At 39.4% G+C, this 24,175-nt stretch overlaps 1 protein-coding gene across 1 annotated transcript in view; it reads left to right on the forward strand.

Annotated features, from left to right (window-relative positions):
• Positions 1-23,821, forward strand: part of LOC111764914 (uncharacterized) — a 34,806-nt gene extending 10,985 nt beyond the window's left edge. The window contains exon 3 of the mRNA XM_071211975.1: positions 23,497-23,821. Coding sequence (XP_071068076.1) covers positions 23,497-23,821 — 325 coding nt within the window. The remainder of the gene's footprint in view (positions 1-23,496) is intronic.
• The last annotated feature ends 354 nt before the right edge of the window (positions 23,822-24,175 follow it).

Below are 24,175 nucleotides of genomic sequence, written 5' to 3' on the forward strand. Positions count from 1 at the left end.
TCCATCAATCAGTAAGTTGTTTGCTAGAGAACCAAGTCTGCTACTTACAGCACAGAGCTCAATATACACAGGGACCTAATTTACCTGTTCACCTAAATACACACCAGACAACCATTGTCCTTCAGAGAGAAACATTTAAAAGCCAGCGTTCTTCCCTAATAGACAGGTGAATAGCAGGCTGAGTGCACTCAATTTTCAAATATTTTCTTTTCTTTTTTTTTTCTTTATTTTTTTTCAATGTTACATTAAAAAAATATGAGGTCCCCATATATCCCCCACCCCCCTCACCCCACTCCTCCCCCCATAACAACAACCTCCTCCATCATCATGACACATTCATTGCATGTGGTGAATATATCTCTGAGCACCGCTGCACCTCATGGTCAATGGTCCACATCATAGCCCATATTCTCCCACAGTCCACCCAGTGGGCCATGGTAGGACATACAATGTCTGGTAACTGTCCCTGCAGCACCACCCAGGACAACTTCAACCCCTGAAAATGCCCCCACATCACTTCTCTTCCTCCCACTCCCTACCCCCCATAGCCACCATGGCCACTTTCTTCACACCAATGCCACATTTTCTTTGATTACTAATCACAATAGTTCATGAATAGAATATCAGCAAGACCACTGTAATCCATACTCTATTCCTCCATCCTGTGGACCTTAGAATGGTTTTGTCCACTCCACATCTATGTCAAGAGGGGGCTTAGATTCCACATGGATGCTGGATGCAATTCTCCTGCTTTCTGTTGTAGGCACTCTTGGCTCCCTGGTGTGGTGGTTGACCTTCTTTACCTCCATGTTAGCTAGTGGGGTAAATCCAATAAACCAGAGTGTAGGTGTTGCAAGTCTGTCTGGACTGACCACATGATAGCCAGGCCCCAAGCCTCAACAGACATATAATTTTCATATATTGTCAATGTTCTCCTACCAAACCCAGTACAACAATTTCAAGCTTAGATGTACATAGAAATTGTTTCCAGAAATTTAACCCTGAACACCACCTCTATAAGTTTTGATTAAGCAGGACTTATATGGGGCTGAAAAATCTATATTTTACTAAAAAAGTTCTGAACTGATCGTCATGCAGGAAGTTCCTGAACTAGGTTTTGAGAAACACTGAGGACCACGCCACTGGCATTTACACATTTACTCTTTTTCATCAAATCTAAATTATGAATGCCATATACAATATATCTGAGGCAACAAATTGAATCCATACACAGTATAAATAAAACTGGCTTGCAGGGGCATGCCAATAAACTAGTATGGCTGTACATCTTAAGGCAAAAAGATGTTAGCTTCTTATTTGTCTGATCATATTTTTTGCAATGCTTCTCAGAAATGGTTTACCAAACACACACACACACACACAAAAGAAAATTATCTTTAGGGCAAGTAGTCATTCAATGAAAGAGAAAATGTTAGGGGAAGTTGAAAGGTTGGAAATGAATAACTTGGTGGAAGAACAATTTAGGTGAATTCAAAGACCTGCTTTTATAGGATGAGCATAAGGAAATCTGCACACAAACACACACATTCACAATCTCCTGTTAAAAACATCATAATATTGATCAAGTCATATAACCTCTTGTGAAGTATAAGTTTCTTATCTACAAAATAAGGATATTAGACTAAATTCCCTATGGCACAACAATTCTATGATTTTATTTCCAAAAACTTCACAGAACTCATTGCAGAGCCTATGATAGAATTGTTAATTTTAACTTAAAGCTGAAGCACAAACTATTGCTTATTTCTTATCCCTTCTTTTTGTTGTTGTTGTTGTTGTTGTTGTCCCAATCTGTTCATCAGTATTTAGAGAGGACTTGCTTCAAAAAGGAAATAATTGATACACTCAGAATCAGGTCATTTGAGGAGTTTAAAAAAATAACTATTTTAAAATTGAGAGGATGTTTAAGGAAATCGCAAGGACCAGTGCAGTATTCTGAGGCAAGTAACTTTAGCAAACCCAGGCCTACTACAAGGAGCTGTGGCTTCTGGTAGAGGAGTGCAATGAGCCCCTGGCAACTCTACAGAAAGGAAGTCAGGGGACTATATTCCCTGCCTTGGTTTCCTCCCTCTTCCCAGTTGCCTGCTAATGCTCCCCATTGGCCAAACCAAATAAACCAGAGGGCAAAAGGATTATAAAATCCATAAAATCAGCCTCCTGGGGCACAGAGCATAGTGAAGAAACATAAAGACACCACAATTCCCACCAAATCTTCTATAGAAATCAATGGTGGGAAGCAGATATGGCTCAACTGATAGAGCATCTGTCTACCATATGGAGGGTCCAGGGTTTGAAGCCCAGGGTTTCCTGAGCCATGTGGTAAGCTGGCCCAAGCACAAGGAGTGCCGTGCCACGCAGGGGCATCCCCACGTAGGAGTGCCCCACGCACAAGGAGTGTGCCCCACAAGGAGAGCTGCCCTGAGTGTAAAAAGCACAGCCCGCCCATCAGTGGCACTGCACACACAGAGAGCTGATGCAAGATGATGCAACAAAAAAGAGATGCAGTTTCCCAGTGCCGCCAGATAATGCAAGCGGACACAGAAGAACACACAGTGAATAGACACATAGAGCAGACAATGGGGGTAAGAGGAGAGAAATAAATAAAAAATAAATTTTTACAAAAGAAAAAGAATTCCCCTTTAAAAAAAAAGAAATCAGTGGCAACTCCAACATGAGGTTTCAACAAATTTGTACTAGTTACCAATTCTCCTTGTTACCTCCATTCAGTATCCTGTTTCTGTTCAATTCTGATGTTCATTTTGTGTCTTATGAAATTGTTTTATCTACATTTCATTACACCCCAGACTTGTTACTCAGCCCCTTGTCTGTGATTTCTACAAACAACCAATTGTATAAGGCTGGTGTGTGCAGAACACACTTTATTAAATGGTTGGAGAGCTGGAAGGATTTAGACTGACAATGTAACAAATATTGTATCTTCATAGTCTCCAAAGACTCCCAGGCATTTCCTCTAAATTGGGCTCCATCCCAGTGGGGTTTCCTGCCATGTTTCTGGATCCTTTCTTTACCCATCATCAAATCTTAAGCAAAAATCCATTTGAAAAAATACTTGAAGAAATTTCAGAAATCACGTATCTGCAAATCAATCTAAGCCCTCCTCCTCACAAAACAATATACTTCTCACTTGTATCTGTTTCCTTTTCTTTATCCACACTGTCCTGTATTTAAAACTCTCTGTCACATAAGGCTTCAGACACTTTTTGAGAACTGAGTCTTAATCACATCTGGATTTTTAGGGTCTACTATCATATCTCAATATAGAAGGGACTCAATTAACGCCTGAATATTAAATTAGCTGTGATCTTCCAGGATCTGACAACTTCCCTTCCTTGCCCCCACCACACGCATGCACATAAACCTTCCCTCTTGTACATATATTAAAACTGAGGCTTTGAGAAAAAAAGTAGCCTGCCCAAGGTCCAGAGAACAAAAATCCAGGTATCCTACATCTTCAGATTAGGGTTTTCCACAATACTCTGTTGCATCAGCTATTCACACACAAATGCTTAAATGAATTTTCTTATTCTAGCTGTGCTATAAGAAATCCCTACAATTATTTGCAATTAATTATATTTAAATAGAACCAGTTACAGGAAGGAATATTTTGCTGATGAAAAAATTTCCTGTGTGTCCTTTCAGTCAATATGTAAATTCATAACACCTACAATATTAATAAATTTTGGAAACTACAAGTAAAGTCAATCTTTGGAACTGGTACTAAACAAAGACAGGAAAGAAGTTAAACTTGATGATGAAGGGCCTCAAAAGACCCTTTTATGTCTTAATGCTAAGCCAAATCAATTCTCTGTACTCTAGTGCTTTGCTCTGTGTAAGGGAATAAAGAAACAGTTCTTGGAAATAGTATATTTTGTTTTGTCAGTGAATAAAATTTTTTAAATGTTTCAAAACATCTATTGCAAATCTGTTGACTTCTCTTTAAATTAAGAGGTTTTTGTTGTTGTTGTTCCATCAGAAAATGCTGTTTAAGATTTCATTATTACTGATCATCCTTCCCTGACTCAACAATTACTTTTGTATTCAAAAGGAGTTTGTATTAGTTCCCAGGATGCTATGACAAATATTACACCATGGTTGGCTTAACCAATGGGAATCTTTTGGCTCTTGGATTCAGAGGTCAGAAGTTCAAGTCAAGCCATTTGGGTAGAAGACTGGCTCCACTCTGGATTGGCAGGGTCTGGCTAGCCAGCAATTCTTGGGGCTCCTTAGGTTTCCCATCACATAAGAATATTCTCTCCTTTTCTCTTCCAGGTTGCTAATGATTTCCAGCTTCTGCCCCTTCTCATGGTTTCTCTTATTATGTCTGGATTTCTTCTGCTTAAAAGGACTCCAGTAATCAGATTAAGGTCCACTCACCTTCGATTGAGCCATACCCTAACTAAAACAACTTCTTCAAGAGATCCCATTTATAATGGGCGCACACTCACAGGAACAGACTAAGACCAAGAACATGCATTTTGCAGGGCGGGGGGGGGGGAGGGGGGTACGTAATTCAACATACCACAAAGCTGTATATTTCTACTCAACTATTCACACAGTCAAAAATCTGACAAAGTAAAACATAGTATCATTTTCTGCATTTCTCCATGCTTCCAGGTTGTATTCTGACATGCTCCCTAGGTGCTATCATTAAATCTCCTTAGTGCTACAGCTTGCAAATCTTTCCTTTCCATTATGTAGACTGCAAACTCTTTCTCTGCCCAAAGCTTTCCATTAACTACCAAATTCCTCATGAATCTTATGGCAAAATGAGAAGAATATTTTTATGAGAAAACAATTCCAGAAATGTATTTTTTCCAATAACTAACTGACTTATTTGCAAGGTTACATTTACAAGTTCTCCACTGGTTTATGTTTGACACTGTATAAACAGACTTAAACAACTTCTCTTGGCACAACCGTTGGCTTTTTCCTTCGTTTTGTCACATATAAGCTAAAGTTTCAACTATACTAGGCTCGTTGCCAAAGCAACAAATCAGAATCTTCTAGAGTGGGGGCAGATAATCTACATGTTTTATAGGACTTCTGATAACTGACGATTAGCCGGGTTTGCAAACCCTCAACTAAGTCACATACCCACTAAAACTAATCATGAAATACTTTATGTGAATGTTTCGATCTATATTTTTGTTCTGGGAAGAAGAGGCCTTTTTTTATTTTTTTCTTAATGGCTTCTTCAAGGATGGGATGGTCACATGAGTGGAAATATATATGAGGAACTCAAGTTCTTTGAATTGAGACCAACATAGAATCAACTTTCCTAAATTCTATTCCCTATTTGCTTAACTAGAATTATATTTCCAGAATACTTGGGTCTAAAGAGCCACAACAGAATGGTCCCTATTCAATGCCAAAAAAGTACTTCTAAATTTACCTATATTCTTAAGTGTTTTCTTTTATTGCACGTTACAGCAAACTTCTCCAGTTATCATTTATCCCTTCTGTATGCCTGCTTTGGACCATACAATCTCTTCTACCTCTCTCCTGGATTCTACTCTGGACTATTGTATATACTTGTTCAGGTTATGTTCTGTTCAAGGGCACCTGGGTAAGGAGGGCTGAAATTCAGCTATGCCTCCAAACACCACCAACCCAGGGCTGCATTTACCAAGATGAGGTACTTTTTCTAATTCATATAAAAGTTATATATGTGCTAGCAATGGCCTGCCCTTAAACTTTTTTTTCTTTCTACCAGGAGGAATAAGCAAATGTAGATCCACAGATAAGAAACCAATATAATCTGCTCCTTTTCACCCCATCCCTTTAATTTTCTCAGGTTTATCCAAAGAATAGAATAGTTGTAAGTTTATTTCTATCTCCATGCATTAACTACAATAAAGGCAAGGCAGAGTTGAGCCCATAACAACAGTGAAATATCCCTACTTAATTATCAAGAAATGCTATGGTATGCTGAAAGAACATTATATTTTCAATGAGACGTGGGGAAAATGTTAGTCCTGGTAACTTTTAGCAGTTTGACTTCTGAGAAGTCACTTAAATCTTCATTTTACTATATTTTCTCATCTGCAGAATAAGAGTGAAAACCCATCACACTCGAAAAGTTGGGAGAATCTAAAGATATAAAGTACATGGAGAAACTTTTTGTAAAATCCTGCAAATGATACAAATAGAAAATTTCATTGATATCATCAATATGATCACTATTAAAATTTACTCTTGGCAAAGAGAATAGGGCTCATGTCCATGAGAACACTATGAAAAATAAGTCACGTCCCTGACCTCAGAGATCTAAGGTGTCAATCTAAAAAAATAATTTACCAAGGATTAGAGTGGAATAATAAATTCTAATTGAGTCAAATGAACAATAGAAGTAAAAATATGATCATTGTGCTGTAGTGATTTGAGAAAGTTCATAAAGGAGGTAGAATTTAAGCTATCTCTATTACCCCTTCAGCTTTCGCAGCTAGAGGATTTCTGGAGATGGAGAAAAAAAGGAGGAGAATGTCTGGGAGTGCGGTGGAGATTATTTTAAAACTTTGCTAGTTATTTGAATTATAAACGTAGGTAAATGTATAAGGTAATCATATATGGAATGGGAAGTGAACTATCATTTTTATTCACATTTGCTATGCAAAATGTTACCCTGTTAGTTTCAATTCAATTTTGAATTTATATATTCCAGGTCTCCTGAGTTATAGTTGATTATTACTAATAATATAGCCACACTTCTTAATAAAATCACAGTCACCTCAGGGTATCTACACTTTACCATTCATAAGTGAGCAAGAAAAGTATCTGCAGTTCATGATCTTGCCATCCCCAGGATCACATGGTGGTATCACTTGGTAGCCAGGCATGAGCTAAACCTACTTTATGTACAGCTGGTGACATATATTGTGACATAAAAAACTATTTATAGGCAATAAAGGAACTTCAATTTAGCCATATATCTTGGTGCTGGTCTATGGTTCTATGCTCCTAAAGCTTGTCTAATATTTTCATCCACTGCCTGCTTCCTTGACCTACCCACTTTAACCATGACAAATAACTGGACCAGGACTTTTCTAATGAAAGGAAACAATCATGCAGAATTCAACTAAATTAATTTGGAATATTTTCTAACCAACAAGAACCTCTGTTTCCTTAGCTGTTAAACAAAACAAAATATAACAAAACAGACGTGTATAATAATATACATCTATTGGAGTTACTCAGTTTTGAGGGGATTACATCAAATATGATAGAAAAACAACATAAAAAGTGTTATTTTGTTGAATGGCATATAGATACTCAGGTGAAAGAAAGTTTCTATTAATTAACTATTTTCCAAAAATCCTGGGAGATTGGGTGACAAACATTCTTGCCTTTCCCAGAATCATGGTTCTCCATTTCCTACAGCCAAGCAACATCAAACAGTGCCATAGCTCACACTACCAGGTAGGTTGATGTAAGCACTTGGAATGAAACCTGCAGTTCACCATGATGCTAAAGTATATATTCTTTTCTGTCTGACTCTGAATTTCCTTTTAAAACTGCTTCTTTAGTGTAAGTACCAATGCACAACACTGTATTTTTATTACAGCTGAATTCACCTCCTCTACTAAAGATGTCTGGGAAGACCAAGTAAGAAAATAAGAATAAGGAAAGCACAAGGGAAAAGCTGGAATTTTTTTTTAATGGAAAAAAAGCCATGTGTTTTTCCATTAAAAGGTTTTTCTCTCTTTCCATATATCATTCTCAAGTTTCTGGTCCTAACATTGCTGAGTTTATCAGTATCATTATCATCAACAGAAGGTAGTCACTGATCTAGCTACTGGTAACAAAAACCAAATTAGCAATCAGGTTATTCACCTACATGATTTTATTTATCAACCCCATTTAAAAGATGACGATTTTATGCTGAATCAGCATTCAAAGCCTGATCTCCTTTACTCTGAAATTTGAGCTTATGTTTTCTGTTACACTGTGTCTTAAGAACAGTACTATACACAGTTTATGAGAATATTTTACTATGAAATTATTAGGATTGGTTAATTACATAATTTTAAAGTTTGCTACATTCTTCAGAGAGAATATTTTTGTTCTTTTGGGGATTAATTTTGGTAAGAGTATATTTCAGAAATTATAACATAAAAGGATGAATTTCATTATGTAAAAATTTTGATTTACAAAACTTTAAGTGAAATACATTTATCATTGAGTTTTATTTTTCTACAATACATCAACTTGTAAAATGGAGACAATGCCTTTTCTTTTAAAGATGTGTTTTCCTACTAAGAATTTCATAAGTCTCTGGAATAATGAAATCTTGCCCTTGCATGAAAGTGTCTCTGTAACTATATCAGAATGAAATAGAAAAAAAGTAGATTTCTTTCATGAGCAATATATGTTTCATCAAAAGAATAAAGAAACAGAGCTCTAAAAGTTGGATTTTCTGCTTCCCTAGATGTTTCAAACTGTCAGAAGATGACAGGTTCTGACATTCTCATTCTAAATCTTAACTTTCTGACATGTCCTTACATTCAGTGAATATGGGCAGAAGAAATGACATTTATTGACATGGAACAGAGATAAGTCCTTTATATATATTATTTCCTAAGATCCTCTCAAGATTTAAGAGTTTATGGAAACTCATTGAAGCACATCCCTCTCCATTAAACTTGAAAAGGAGAAAAATAAGATTGGCCATTTATTATTGTATCAACACATGATAAGATAGGCAATGCTACTTTAAAGAAACTTAATAGACCCTAGACCAGTAAGACTGCATTCTACTTAGAATGAAAGTCTCTGCATATCACAAAAAAAAAAAAAAGAAGAGGGTTTATCACCCATGTGAGAAAGAAGAATCACAGAGGGATATTTGCCAATAACCATCCAGATATGGCCTAGGAAAGAAAGATCCTTCTAAAAACAAGTCCAGTTACCTTGATCCAATAGACAAAATCTTCCCTCAAGGGAAGATAGATTATGAGATTCAGGCCAAAGGAAATCAAGGGCTCTGGTTCAAGGCATGGCTCAGTATGTCTTATTCTGTTGGCATTCAGCAAGTAATTAATCTAACTGCTCATGTTCAGTTAATTCTCCACAAATAACCTTCAATTATGATTTGTCTTTCCAGGTTTGCCTGCTGAGAATTGGAAAACAGTCTACTCACAGAAATGGTAAAGATTCCCACCTATGTGACTGAATTTTACCTTTTAATTATAAATCAATATACTGGCATCCTGATTACAGATTTGTTTCCCAAGCTCATCTGCCTATAGGGAGAAAATGGATAGTCAGTTTGACTTGTCTTCTTCCATTCAAGAAGAGAGTTGTATTTCTCATGGTAAATTGATTAATCATCATTGAGATGTTCTGCATCAATCTCATGTCTTGGTTAGTATGAGCATACCCCTAAGGGTATTCATTTCCAGTGTGGTAACTGAGAGCTGCTTTCTGAGTCTGCAACCTGCAAGATAAGCCCTGAACCTTGGTATATTCACAGAGATAATGAATGCTGTATTTTGAAGCCTTTCAGAATAAAACCTGCTGGAGTTTTCCAGGAGAGAGTTCATATACCTTTTTGTATTAGCTGTGTAGATCCTTTGACACTTTCTTTGAAATTTGACAAGCAGTCAGAACTCAGTCAGAGTTCCATCAGAAATAAGATTCACTCCTGATGGTTCAAATAAAGGTGTGGTAGAAAGGGTTAAGAATAAGTTGGATGTAAGTTATTCAGAGATTAGCAGCAGTGGGAAGCCTTTATCGCCCTTCCCCAGGGCTGATGGGCAAGGAGAGAAAATAGTGTTACAGGAGATCAGTGACAAGAGGAGCCATGGAGAAGGGTTTACCCAGCAGGAGCACCTTATTTGACAAGACAAAAGCTCCTGCCAAAGATGCTGGCCCCAAACAGGGAAGGAGTGAGGAAGAAATATCTAGAATTCTCTCTCCCCACACTGGTACTCCCCATTGGCCAATCCCAACCTGAAGTCAGCCAGTAGGAGGACCCAGAGGGAAGCAATCACAGGGGTTTGTTTCTCCAGGACAGAGCAGGACCAGGACTGAGAAAGGAGGAAAATGAATGTGGATTTGAGAGAAAGGGAAGGAGAAGAGCTAGCACACACATTGTCCTAATATTAGCTGGAAAAAAATGAGTTTCAGCAAAATAAGGAATTCAACCCAAATAGCATAGTTAATAGGTTGCTGAACTAAAATTTGAACCCAGATCTGAGACTTGAAAATCCTTTTTAATTCTATCTTGCTACTTCATGGCATTCAAGTTTAAGTTTGTCTCTTTGTATATATTGACCTCTGAATTGCTTAAATGGGCAAGCAGTAAACAATTATTCCTGATTTTCATGACTGTTCAATATACAAAATTATGTCATCTTCTCATTTATAATCTAAAATTGTCTCTTCCCCAACATTACCTCTCTAGCTTGAAGAAAAAATGCCCTTGATTGTGTTCAATTATCCATCCTTGTTGCAAACTCAGAATCAAGAATAATTAAATTCTAATATTTTCTACTCCCAGTTTTTTGTGCAAAATAGTTTTGTTTCTTCTGCGATCCCTAAGATGTCTTTACTTGCTCACTAATGCCCTCATAGAAATATTGATTTATATGCCAAATCCAGAACTAGATCCATTATACTCTTGTCCCTGTCTGATTTCAAGATTTTTCATTTCTCTAGAAAAATAATTTTAACCAGCAATTCTCTCCCATTTCTTCTGAGCAGAGTTAAGGTACTCTGTATGACCTTCTTCAGAACACTGCCGTCTTCTTGTTTAAATTGAACCTACTTACTCACTCTCCCCTACCCTTCTACCAGCAACACTGGCTCATCTGCCTTGCATATTCCCACTTGTCACCATTTTAAGTGCATTGAGTGCATTGAGTGGCACTGTATAAGCTGCCTGGGAAATTAAAGTCTTGCTCCAAATCCCACACACTGTTAACAAAACACCTTTCCCCTTGCCCTTCTTCTGACATCCCCTTGCAGGCAGAAACTCTCCCAGAACAGAAGGAGAGAGGAGCAATCAATAGTGTCTCTAAACAGAAGATTCCATTGGCAAAGAGGTAGCACTCAACCACTGCAGTGAACCGTGAACCTCTGATTAAGACACCCCTGCCAGCCTGCTTGATCTGCCTCTCTGCTCTGCATACTAACGAGGTGTCCACCCTCCGTTTCTTAGCTGCTTCATTTCCCTCACAGAACAGAGAGCACTTAAAGTGAAAAATGGTGTTCAGGTCTATAGAGAGTTTGAAAGGAATTACTGACAGCTGATTGTTCTCTCTGAATTCAGATTCTGCAATCAATTAGGAGAGGTTTTATATAAACAGCAATTGGAAATGAAAGTCCACATTAGGTTGCAAAATCCAAGTTCCTTGCACCCTTCCCCATTGCAAAGAGCTAGGTCCCAATGGTCTGTTGGTTCAACTTGACCTAGTGCAGCTTCAGACAATTCAAGTGACCATGTTTTCCTGATACTGAGGACCTATAGATCAAACAAGCTTCATTGCATGTCACATACAGCAAAATCCTGGAACGAAAAGTGGCAGCATAGGTCTGGTGAATTTACTCAGGACCTCTCCAAAGTGGGAAACATTCTGGTTAATTTTTTTGAGGCTTTAATTGTATATTAAATATATACACAGTTGCATAAATCTACATACATAATAAATACATATACATACTAAAACAAGGTTTCAAAAGTTGTGACAAGGTGAAAAAAAGCTTATGATATGTGAGTAGGCGATATATTTTTATTTTACTTAAACTATTTATAGTACATCTATATATGTAGAGTAATATTTAATATTTAAATATTTTATAGCACACATATCTGTACTATAACAGCGCGATAATATACTTAACTATATACCAGGCACTGGGTGAGCCACTGTGAGGGGGAGAGATAACAATAACAGGCATTTGTCTTGATTAGTATGTCCAAGGACTTTCTATACCATTAAACTTACCCAAACCACTACAGTGTGGCTATCATTAGCACCGTTTTGTATTAAAAAAATAAGACTTAGAGAAATCAAGAAATTTATCCTAGTACATGTCTCTAGTGAATAGCACAGCTAGGATTAGAACTATATGATTTGTTCATTGACAGAGAGATAAAGATGGATAGCTGTGGTCTCTGCCATTAGTAACTTACAGTTATATGCAGAGATAAGACATGTCCAGGTGAAAGGTTGGGTGATAACATAAAATCATATAGGAAATATCCTGGATAATAAAAATGACTAATTCCTAAAAGAATGGAATAAACAATAAGTGCTTGGAGTTTGGCAGAGAGAGGGGCTTTCTTTCTCTCAATTCTCAGTCATGCTCTTCTCCTTTTCCTCTCCTTCCCAGGTATTTACACCCACTGCAAACCTCTGGGCAATTATTCTTCCCCAGCATCCTGCCATTTACTCAAGTTTATTACATACTTGGCCTCTGACAATTCCTAAGAACTCAATACCTCCAACCTGCCACAGATCATATTTTCTTGCATTTCACTGAACTCTTTCCCACAGTCATATCTGTCTGGAACCGTGCCACCTCACCAAGCAAAAGAAGCAAGCCAGCCTAAAGTGAAACTAGGAGTGGTCTAAAGAAAACTCCCAAGTTCTACTCCTTCTGCACATCATGGATTAGCTGTTTATTCACAAGTACTTCTCTGAAAGAGAGCACGAGTTACTTGCCAACAACTGACTGACAGTGAACGTGGTAGGAGGGAAATAGCTGTAGTAAGAGGACACTAGAGTCACTGAAATTTGACACTAGTCTATACGGACTTCAGGAAGATCTTTGGTTATTTAAATCCATAATATTTTTAAGTATCATTTCAGTTACCTGCTTCCTTCCAGAAGAAGGTATAAGCCCCACATGGGCAAAAGAGTAAAATAGATATCTCTCCAGCCCTACTGACCTCCCAAGAAAAGAAAAAAATCCTCCTAAAATTAAAAAAAAAAAGTACTTTGGTCTTTGTACATTTCTATTTTAAAAGTATTTATAGACTGCCTGCTCTCAAAAGAGGACTGCAACATTTTATATTATGCATATGTAAACCCAATAATGTAAAGATGTGCACATATTATGACCAAGCACTAAGTCTACCTCTGAGTTTCCTAGCAGTCAGAGCAAAAACAAAATTTAAAAATTAAGTACAGGGAAGCATCTATGGCTCAATCAGATGAACTCCCGTGTAGCATATGGGAGGCCCTCTGTTCGCATCCGGGGCCTCCTTGTGATGGCACACTTGCTCGCCCGCACACTGCAGAGGGCTGCCCAGCCCGCAGACACCATGGAGAGCCGACTCAGCAAGGTGATGCAACAAACAGATGGGAGACAAGCAAGAACACAGAAGAGCCCACAGCAAATGGACATGGAGAGCGGACAGCAAGCAAGCCGCAAGGGGGGAGGAGAAATTAAATAAATAAATACAGACACAGAAGAACATACAGCAAATGGACACAGAGAGCAGACAGCACACAAAAAGGTACAAGGGGGAGGGATTTAAAAAATTAAGTACAAAGGTTTGCATTATCATTATTTGATAATAAAGAAGCAGGTATCTTTATAAATAAGTTTTTCCTGTCTCTAGATTATAAGGTACTTACTATGTAGAAGGTTCTTTACAAACGTTATCTAATTTAATCATAATAATAGCCAGCACTAGCATGGTAATGATTCTGTATCAGAACCTATTTTAAGGGTTTTGCTACATAGTAACCAATTTAATGTTAAAAACTTTGGATATAGGTATAGTATCCTCATTTTACAGGTTAGTAAATTGAAGCACAGAAGAGTTAAGTAACTTGCCCAAAACCATATAGTGCATTTGTGCAAATGCACTACTAAGTGGTGAAACTGCTGCTCAAATCTAAGCAGGGTTCTAGGGTTCAAACTCTTAACCACTAGGCTACGCTAGACCTCAATTCAAACTTTTACAGTGGGAGTCCTATGAGGAAAGGGATGAAGTGATTGAACCAGGACAAGAATTGCCAGACTTAGGGTTCAACTCTAGATCTAAAGAGCTTCAAATCCTAAATTGACTCCATTGCATTCCACTGAGGTCCTTAAAAGATGGTATCTCATGGGTCTTTATGCAAAGGGCATTTAAGAATTTAGCACACATGCTATGCAGGTGTTCTTGAATTTGACTCAATAAATGCTGAGAATGTTACATTAAAACTAAACTACCTGTCAGTATTTCTATAGATGGCAAAGTAAAGGAAACTTAGAAATAGAACTTTCTGGTGATCTAATTTGATTCTAAGCATTGTCTGGAGAAGTAATTTGAAAGATAATCCCTTAAAGCCATTTGAGCATCATTTTTAACCCTTACAGTTTTGGTAAAAGCTGGATATCAGCTGTGGAAAAAAGATTGATATGCTCTGGCTTTCAGAAGACACAGTGAAAATGTTCACATTCAAACCATGAGAGTTCAGATTTTTGACCTGAAGTCACAATAAACTATCAGAATGTATACTTGGCTGTAGGATGGCCTACAAGGACATCAGGATTATCATAGATGACATGTGTTCCCATTGAAATCTTTCTTATAGCCCCATTCTCTAAATATATTTAGTTTTGGGCAAAGATATTTGCAACACATCAAAAATTCATGTGCTACCAGGACATTCTAAGGTCCTCACAGTTACACAGGGACTTGTGATGAGTTCTGGGCAATAGGACATGAGTTGATGTGATGTGTATCACTTCCAGGCCAGAGCATCAAAGTATCAGTGTGTGTGTTCTCTTCCTTAGCTCTGGCAACACAAAAGGCTCATGTGCAGATGATAAAACTACAGGTTTCCAGAGGTTCTCATCAGCCTGGGTCTTTGAGCAACTATGTGATGTACAGCTCCCCCCAAATCTGCGTTGGATATGTAGAATAAGAAAGAAATTATCGTTATTGTTGCCATCATTGTTGTGAGGTCATTGATATTTCAATGTTAGTTTATGTTTGCAGCAAAACCTATCTTATCCTAACTACTGCAACATTTCATTGTTAGGTGGGGAGGGCCTGCTTTTAAAACTCCAGAACTACTCTGGAATTTTTGTGCAAATACAGATTTTTAAATTTTGTTGTGAGGAGATATTTAAATTTTTATCCATATTAACTCATAAAATATGATATTATTTTCATAATGAAACATTGTTTTCAAAATGAATGTATGTAACAAATTCTTAAACTCTGGCTTTGTTTTACTACCTTTTACTTTTAGTCCCTCAGTCATATTTTATTTCTATGTGGAATGCCTATATCTATGATTAAGTATTCATTAAAATCAAGTGGCTTTTTCCTCAAGTCTACTCATTTGTTGTTCTGCCATTTTAAAAGTGTCAAAAATCTCAGTTCAAATCTATAGCCTGTCATAACATTAACTAACTCCAGAGGCATGCCTTTGGAGTAGGTACAGTTAAAATATTAAATAACAGCCTATGCAAGTATACCTTTGGGAACTGTCCTATAGCTCAGCCACCAGGTGGCAATTTCATCACATTATATGTCCCATTAAGTAAGCAATGGCCTAAATGATGCGAAAAGATGACTTTTATTTTCCTGCAAGTTCGTGCTTTAAGGAAAGGCTGAGAGATATTAGGAGCAGTGCTCAGGACCATGGGTGAAGAGAGAGAGAAACTCTCCATTCTCCGGAAGGCAAGAAAGCCTTGCTTTCTTTGTGTCTGTGGTTGTGTCAAATGTACTGCAGTTGGTTCTAAACTATATGCCCCAACAACAAAGAAAACATGACCCAGAAGTCAGCTGAGATAACATAAAGGAGAGGAGTAATTTTAGGGTACCAGCAGACATTCTATGATTTTAGGATTGGAATTCAGATCATTTCTTCGGAAACCATAGATCCTAGGATAAGGCCCTCCCCTCATCTAAGTTCTTCATCTTTCAGCCCAATTTTTCCCCTGGCTTTTTTATTCTTAATGAATATGCACTCAGTGGTTCTCACTTTTCAGAACACAAGAATCACCTGGCAGACTGGCCCCTACCCCCAGTGTTCCTGATTCAGTAGTTTTGAGGCAGATCTTTTTCATTTGTTTACATTGATAAGATGCCACACATAATATGGATGCTGTTTATTCAGACCAAACTTTGAGAACCATTGATCTATTATCAGTGATTTACTATGTGTCAAGCCCTAAGCTAAATTTTTGAGATACAACAGTTATGCCTAACATAACTACTTGCTAATGTAAGAAATTTGACAAGACATAAAATTTTGAGATTTGATTTCCTTATGCGTAAATGAGGATAATACTATCTATCCCATAGATTTACTACAAGGTTAGATAAAGTATAACTCATGCAAAAAATTTTGCCCAGTACTTAAATTAGAGAAAACCCTCAATATATGGATAGTTCACAAGGATTTTAGCATCCTAGAAGGAAGACAGACAGGTAAACATGCAACTACAACATAGCAGGAACAGAGCTAGTGTCTACTCCTTCTTCAGCTTTTAACTGAAGTAACTACTCACCAGGAAGCCCTGTCTGACACCCTGTTCCCATTCTCTTCCAACCAAAGGCAGATAAAGGAAAGGAACTAAGTTGGTTATTATTACTAGTTATTTTATTCAGGATTCATTCGTGTACGAATGACAACAACCCAACTTAAACTTAATTAAAAAAAATAGTTTAATTAACTCAAGAAATGGAGATGTTCAGGGGAAAAAATGACTTAGGGCTCAACTGGATCCAGGTGTCCTCTTAATACTGTAAGTCATTCTCATTCTTTCTTTTTCTTTTTCTCATCCTCTCTCTCTCAATCATGCCATCACTTGGCTCTGCTCTCCTCTGTGTTGTCTTTAGTTTTACACAGACAATCTCTATAAGATGAGCTTGATTGCCACCTATAAGCTCTGCTTGAATTAGATGCCCATCTGTAGTGGGTTGAATAGTGGCTTCCCAAAAAATATGTCCATTTTGAACCTGTGGATATGACCTTATTTGGAAAAATGGTCTCTACAAATATAATTAAGTTAAGGATAACTATATGAGATCTTCTTGGATTAACTGGGTGGGTCCTTATAAGAGACAGAAAGGGAGAAGAAGGACAAATGAGTTTATATGGCTATGAGTCTCTAAAAAAGAGCCGGGAGGTTATCGGAGGGGTTGCCCTTATGCACACCTGAGCAGAGTCCCAGAGACAGACAAAGTAGATACAACCCCAGGTATTGGTTCTTCTGAGGGCTACAGAGACCCACAGGTTTTATGGTCACGGCAGATGGAGTTCAGTGCCATGTCAGTTGGCCCTTCTTTGGAGTTGGTGTTTCCGTGTGATGGAGTGGGACTCAGATATGATCTCTTTTCACAAGCCTTTCCTGTTACTTTACTAGAATTGTAGTTGGTGCTGGGGTTTAAGATATACCCAGGGGATCTGAATCTCTGAACTGACCATATGATAGCCAGGCCCTGAGCTTCAACAGACTTCAGATCCTACACTCTGGTTTATTGGACTTACCCCAGTCAGCTAACATGGAGTTGAAGAATGTCAACCACCACACCATGGAGCCAAGAGTGCCTAAAACTGAAAGCAGGAGGATTGCATCCAGCATCCATGTGGAATCTAAGCCCCCTCTTGACATAATTGTGGAATGGACACAACCATTCCAAGGTCCACAGGATGGAGGAATAGAATATGGATTAGAGTGGACTTACAGATATTCTATTCATGAACTATTGTGATTAGTAATCAAAATGTGGCATTGGTGTGGAGAAAGTGGCCATGGTGGCTGCTGGGTGTGGGGAATGGGAGGAAGAGATGAGATGTGGAGGCATGTTTGGGACTTGGAGTTGTCCTGGGTGGTGCTGCAGGGACAATTACTGGACATTGTAGGTCCTCCCATGGCCCACTGGATGGAACGTGGGAGAGTGTGGGCTATGATCTGGACCATTGACCATGAGGTGCAGCGATGCTCAGAGATGTATTCACCAGATGCAATGAATGTCTCATGATGATGGAGGAGAATGTTGCTATGGGGGGAGTAGTGGGGTGAGGGAGGAGGGGGTATATGGGGACCTCATATTTTTTAAATGTAATATTAAAAAATGAATACGGACAAAATTAAATTAAATTAAATTTAAAAAAAAGAAAGCAAAAAAAAACAAACAAAGGGAGAAGACACAGAAAAGTTTATATGAAGATGAAGGCAGAGATTTGAGTGATGCACCTACAAGCCAACATATCCCAAGGATTGCCAGAAACCACCAGAATCTTAGAGAGAGGCATGGTATGGATTCTCCCTCAGGGCCTTCAGAAGGAACGAACACTGCTAATACCTTGATTTTAGATTGCTGGCCTCTACAACTATGAGATAATAAGTTTCTGTTGTTTCAAGTCACCTCATTTTCAGTAATTTGTTATGGCAGTCCTAGGAATCTAATACCTCCTCCTTTGGACCAATTTCTGAACATTTGTCAGCTAGATCCAAGTCACTTGCCCAACCTTTCAAGCAAAAGGTATAGAAGAAACTTTTACTGACATTCTCATCTGAAACTTGTAGAATGGTATGGGACATTTTCCCAAAGAGACTGAGGATGAGGATGATGATTATGATGATGAGAGTAATGGTGAAACTAACACTGACCTAGTGAAAACTTACTATATTCCAAACACTCTGATAAAAGTATATGCATTACTGCATTTGATTTATAAAACAACATTAGAAGTAGGTATCTTCAGCCCCATTTTATAAATGAGTAAACAAAGAATCAGTGATTAAATAACTTGATAAATTTTGCATTAAAGATGTAATTAAAACTGGAACTTAATTTTTTTCTGATTTTAAAACCCATATTTTTAATAACTATACTAAATATCTTATGCCTTCCAACTCTCAATTTAGTTAAACATTGAAAAAGCATTTCTAGGATTTGACCCAAGTGTACCTGACTCTAACATGTTTGATCTTTGATTAGGACAATCAGGTGTCTCCACTGGACTCCCATGCTTAGAAGGGAGCAGCATTCAGGATAAAATTAAATTTAGCAATATCTCTCTTTAGTGATACCCTAAGATGCCCATGAAAGATGCTATGAGCTCATACTCCTTTCAATTTATTTTAGTTTGCTAAAGGTTGCCAAGGCAAGATACTAGAAGTGGGTTGACTTTTGCAATGGGGATTTATTAGTTTAAAAGTTTACAGTTTCGAGGTCAAGAAAAATGCCCAAATCAAGGCTTCATCAGGAAATGCTTTCTCCCAGAGCTGTAGCTGTGGGTGATCAGGCACATGGCAGGGCACAATGGTGGTGTCTGCCAGTCTCTGCCATCTCCTCCAGACTCCATTGTTTTCAGTTTTGGGCTGCTCTATTTATGAAACAACTTCTAGGAGTTTTTCTCTGTGTCTGCAGCCTTTTTTTCTGCATATTCATTGGTTGATAAAGGACTCCAGTAAGAGGGTTAAGACCTACACTGGTCTACCCACTGCTAGAGTAATCTAATCAAATGGGTCTTAATTAAATTTAATCTAATCAAAGGTTCACAAGAGGTTCACACCCACAGAAATGGACCAATATAAGAACATAATTTTCTGGGGTTCACGAAAGACTCAAACTACCACAAATTCTACCATCTTGATCAGGTATTGGATAAGCTGCCTTGGGCTCCATACTCTTTAGGAACAGCCCGGGATTCTAAAACACTCTTTTTACACCATGCCATCATGTATGAAGGGAAAGGGAAGGGAAACAACTTTAATTCTCAGGATGTATTAACTAATTACCTAGGAAATCAGTGTAGTATACAGGAAGCAGCTTAGTGTAATGATTTGAAGTAAGGACAAGGATTCAGACTGCCTGAGTCCAGGTGCTGATTCCACTTCTTATTAGCTGTGTGATACTTGGCAAGTTATCTAACCTCCTTTGCCTCAGTTACCCCCTTTATAAGAAGGGGGGGAATAAAAGCAACAGTCAAAAAGCTATTATGAGAATTAAAAAGTTAACACTTTTTAAGTACTTAGAACAGTACCTGTCCTACAATGGCAAATATCTCCCATAATAAGGTTATTTAAATTCCAAGTCCACAGGATCAAAAGACACAACCCCAAAATCAAGGTGAGTTTCTTAGCTTCATCCTTTAGAAAAGAAATAGTCAGTGAAGAGATTGTTCTCCTTTGCATAATTGAGATGGGATGTCTATGGTTTTTATATTATGGACTGGATTCTCAGAATTCCTGAAACTATGTTTGCCCATCATGCTTTACTTTATCCTGCTCAGTTTTAAAGGGTAACTAATACGTGATAAACAATAATAGAAGAAAAAGTCAACTATGACATTATTTATATCTGTGAAATCAGTGTGTATTCCAAAGGTAGGACTTACTGATAAAAGGCTAAATTGAAGTTCTCTATTTCTTATTATAAATTTTGAATGAATAGGAAAAAATAATCCCAAAGGGCAAAGAAACATAGGCTTATGTCTGTATGGTATGTAATACTTCCCATTAATAAACTGCATAACCTTGTGTTGTGCTATGGTCAATCCTATTAACTCCCTTTCACCTTGACAGAAAGGAGAAAAGAGCTCATATAGCTCCTATATTAGTGTACAGAATAATAGCATGGCAGGGAAACCAATACATCATATTAAGAAGTAGTCATGGGAAACGGACTTTGGCCCAGTGGTTAGGGCGTCCGTCTACCACATGGGAGGCCCGTGGTTCAAACCCCTGGCCTCCTTGACCCGTGTGGAGCTGGCCCATGCGCAGTGCTGATGCGCGCAAGGAGTGCTGTGCCACACAGGGGTGTCCCCCATGAAGGGGAGCCCCACGCGCAAGGAGTGCACCCCGTAAGGAGAGCCGCCCAGCAAAAGAAAGTGCAGCCTGCTGAGGAATGGCGCCACCCACACTTCCCGTGCCGCTGACGACAACAGAAGCGGACAAAGAAACAAGACGCGGCAAAAAGACACAGAAAACAGACAACCGGGGGAGGGGAGGGGAATTAAATAAATAAAAATAAATCTTTAAAAAAAAAAAAAGAAGTAGTCATGAACACTTTGAATGCTAGAATAAGAAAGAGGTAATTGGATATCATCTACTCCAGAATCCCCCATTTTGTGCAGAACATCATTGTATGGCAAGATGTCAATTCATTATTTTCAGGAAAGCATTGCAATGTCAAACTTGTTAGGGAAACTCTAAATTAAACAGAGAAAATAAATTAGTTGCTAAGGGTAGGGAGAGTGAAGAAGAGATTTGATGTGGGGGCATTTTCAGGACTTGGAGTTGTCCTAAATGATATTGTAGGGACAGATGCTAGACGTTATATGTCCTACCATAACCCACTAAATGGACTGGGGGAGAGCATAAACTACAATGTAAACTATTATACATGTGGTACAGCAGTGCTCCAAAATGTATTCAACAAATGCAATGAATGTGCCACAATGATGAAAGAGATTGTTGATATGGGAGGAGATTGTTGATATGGGATGGGGTTGGTGTGTGTGGGAACCTTATATTTTTTAATGTAACATTTTTTGTGATCTACATATCTTCAAAAAAATACAACTAAAAAAATGATGGGGTGGGGAGTGGAGAGTGGGGTATATGGGAGCCTCATGTTTTTTAATGTAACTTTTTGTGTGATCTATTAACTTTTAAAAAAGATAATTTAATAAATAAAGTGAAATAAAGTAATTTCCAAACCTTTTATTTGACAATACACACTGTGATTTCCATGTGAGAGTTAAAGTATGCAGGCATTCCCAAATTTGTCTCCAGTAAAGCGCAGTTATTGGCCATCCCCTTGTTATACAGTTGAGAAAAATTAAAACTCGTAGTGGTTAAGTGAGTTGACCAAGGTGTGCTGGTTTGAGTCTTTTATATGGACCCTAGAAAACCATGTTTTTAAATTGATCCTTTGATTAGATCACTTCAGTTAAGAGACTTTGATTAGATTGTGGGGACCCACGGTGGGTCTTAATCCTCTTACTGGAGTCCTTTATAAATGGAGGACTGAAAGCAGAAACACACAGAAAAAAAACCTCATAGATAGAAAGAGAGGTCTAGGAGGCAAGAAGCTGATTCCATGCTTCCAGGCACAGAAGCATGAAAAGAGACCTAGCAGAGGCTGGGGCCACAGAGCAGCTATAAGCTAAAGAGACAAGGGCCCAGAGAAGAGGGAAGAGACAAGCCATATGCCTGATCACCAAAAGCTGGGCCCCAGAGAACTGCTGAGCCACCATTATACACTGCCATGTGCCTGATCGCCCACAGCTGAGTTGAGGGAAAGCAGAGACCTCGGCAGAAATGGCCACCATTTCTTCTTCCCACGTGGCAGGCGTCCAGGATGTCTAGCAGCCAACGTTTGGTGAGATAGCATCTCTGATGATCCCTTGGTTTGGGCATTTACATAGCCTTGGTACTGTAAGCTTTCAGCCTAATAAATTCCCATTATAAAAGTCAACCTATTTCTGGTATTTTTGCATTGGAAGAATTTTGCAAATTAAGACACAAGGTAACACTGAATCGTCAAAAGTCTAGAACCTAGGTCTTTGAGCTTTGAGTCCAGTGCACCTTCTGCCATGTTTTACTGCTTCTATAGAAGAGTAGTATAGCAGTAGGGGAATTTCTCTTTCACACCCCATCCCAAGACTTAAAAAAGATAGATTTTCAAGATTTAATTAACTTTAACTGAGTCCCTATTTATGTGTTAGGCACTATACTCTGCTAACAAATACATCTATGGGGTAGACATCACCATCTTTTTTTTGCACACATGGATTCTAAGACTTAGAAAAAACATGTGATTTATCTAAGGTTGTTATTGGTAAATAGCAGAATCAGAATTTGAACTCAAATTCTCCCATTGTAAGAACAGAAAAGATGGCTACATTAAAATCCATGGGTCAACTGGAAGAAGATGATGGGGAAATGCGGTCACCCCTCGGGCTGAAGTGTAGTTTGCTGGCCTGGCGGGGGAGCAGCCGCAGTAGGCCTAATTCCAAGCCGCTGCCCCCATAATAGGGTGGCTGGTCGAACTCACCACCACCCCTGAAGGGAGCTCAGCATGGGCGCAGAGTGCGCTCGGGTCTCCCCTTCTTGGCAGCCATGCTTCCGCGGCCGCCCCTCCTCCCGGATAGCGCCACACGATGCCTTATGAGGCAACACCCTTCTTCTTCTTTCTCCCTGCACAGGCGCAGGGTGGAAGATTCCAGTCTGCCTTTTCCCCTCCCCCCGACAGCAGCAACAGCCAGGCGCAAGGCAGGAAACTCAAGTCTGCCCTCTACCCCAGCAACAGCAGCCACCAATCCCTAAACCCTGCCACTTCCCCCAGCAACAGCAACAGCCAATACCTAACCATCACCCCTCCCCCTTCCAGTACCTCCCACCGACCTTTCTCCCCAGTAACTGCTTGCGGCAACCAATCAGAACATGGCATAAGCTTCGACCAATCAGCCTTCCCCAGCCCCTATAAAAGTGTAGCCACTTCCTCAATAAAATTAGACCTGCATGTTTACCTCGTCTCCGCAGTAGTTCTTCTGCCGTGCGCCCTCCAGTCCTGAGAGCCCCCGACAAGGGCCTGGCCTCCCTTGTCCCCAGTTCGTCACCTGCTTCTCCGAGCGACCCCTTCCTCGCCGGGCGACCCCGTCAGCCGAACCGCGCAACCCCTGTGAGACCGACCCCTCATCTGCTGCCGGACCGACCCCTCGTCCCAAGCCTGACCGCCCCCTCGTCCAAAGCTGGACTGACCCCTCGTCCGCAGCCAGACCCCACCGCCACCGACCGAGCAAGCCGCAGCAGCTGGCGCCCAACGTGGGGCCAAAGCAACCCCACCACTGCACCGCTCCGAGGGTAAGGGCCCCGAGAACCTCCGCCGCCTCACTCCATAACCTGGCGGCACCCCCCTCCTCTCTTCTCACCCCTATCTTTTCGCTCTGCATTGCTGCTCCTGAACCTTGGCGACCTCATACGATCCACGGTGGTCTGGGAGAATCGCTGGATGGCTTTCTCCTTCCATGTCGGGGGCTTATACTGACCCGCTATGATCAAGAGGCACCAATAAAACTCTCAGGAGCGCGTGCCTGAGCACCTCCATCCCTGCCTTCACCTCTGCCTCCTCCCCTGTTCTCGTCACCTTTGTGTTCGTAGTCCTACTCTCTGCCTTTTGCCTTGCCGCTACTGCTCTGCCGCGGGACGCTCATGAGCCCCA

The sequence above is a fragment of the Dasypus novemcinctus genome, chromosome 3 (genome assembly GCF_030445035.2).
Source record: "Dasypus novemcinctus isolate mDasNov1 chromosome 3, mDasNov1.1.hap2, whole genome shotgun sequence".
In the NCBI taxonomy this organism is placed as follows: Eukaryota; Metazoa; Chordata; class Mammalia; order Cingulata; family Dasypodidae; genus Dasypus; species Dasypus novemcinctus.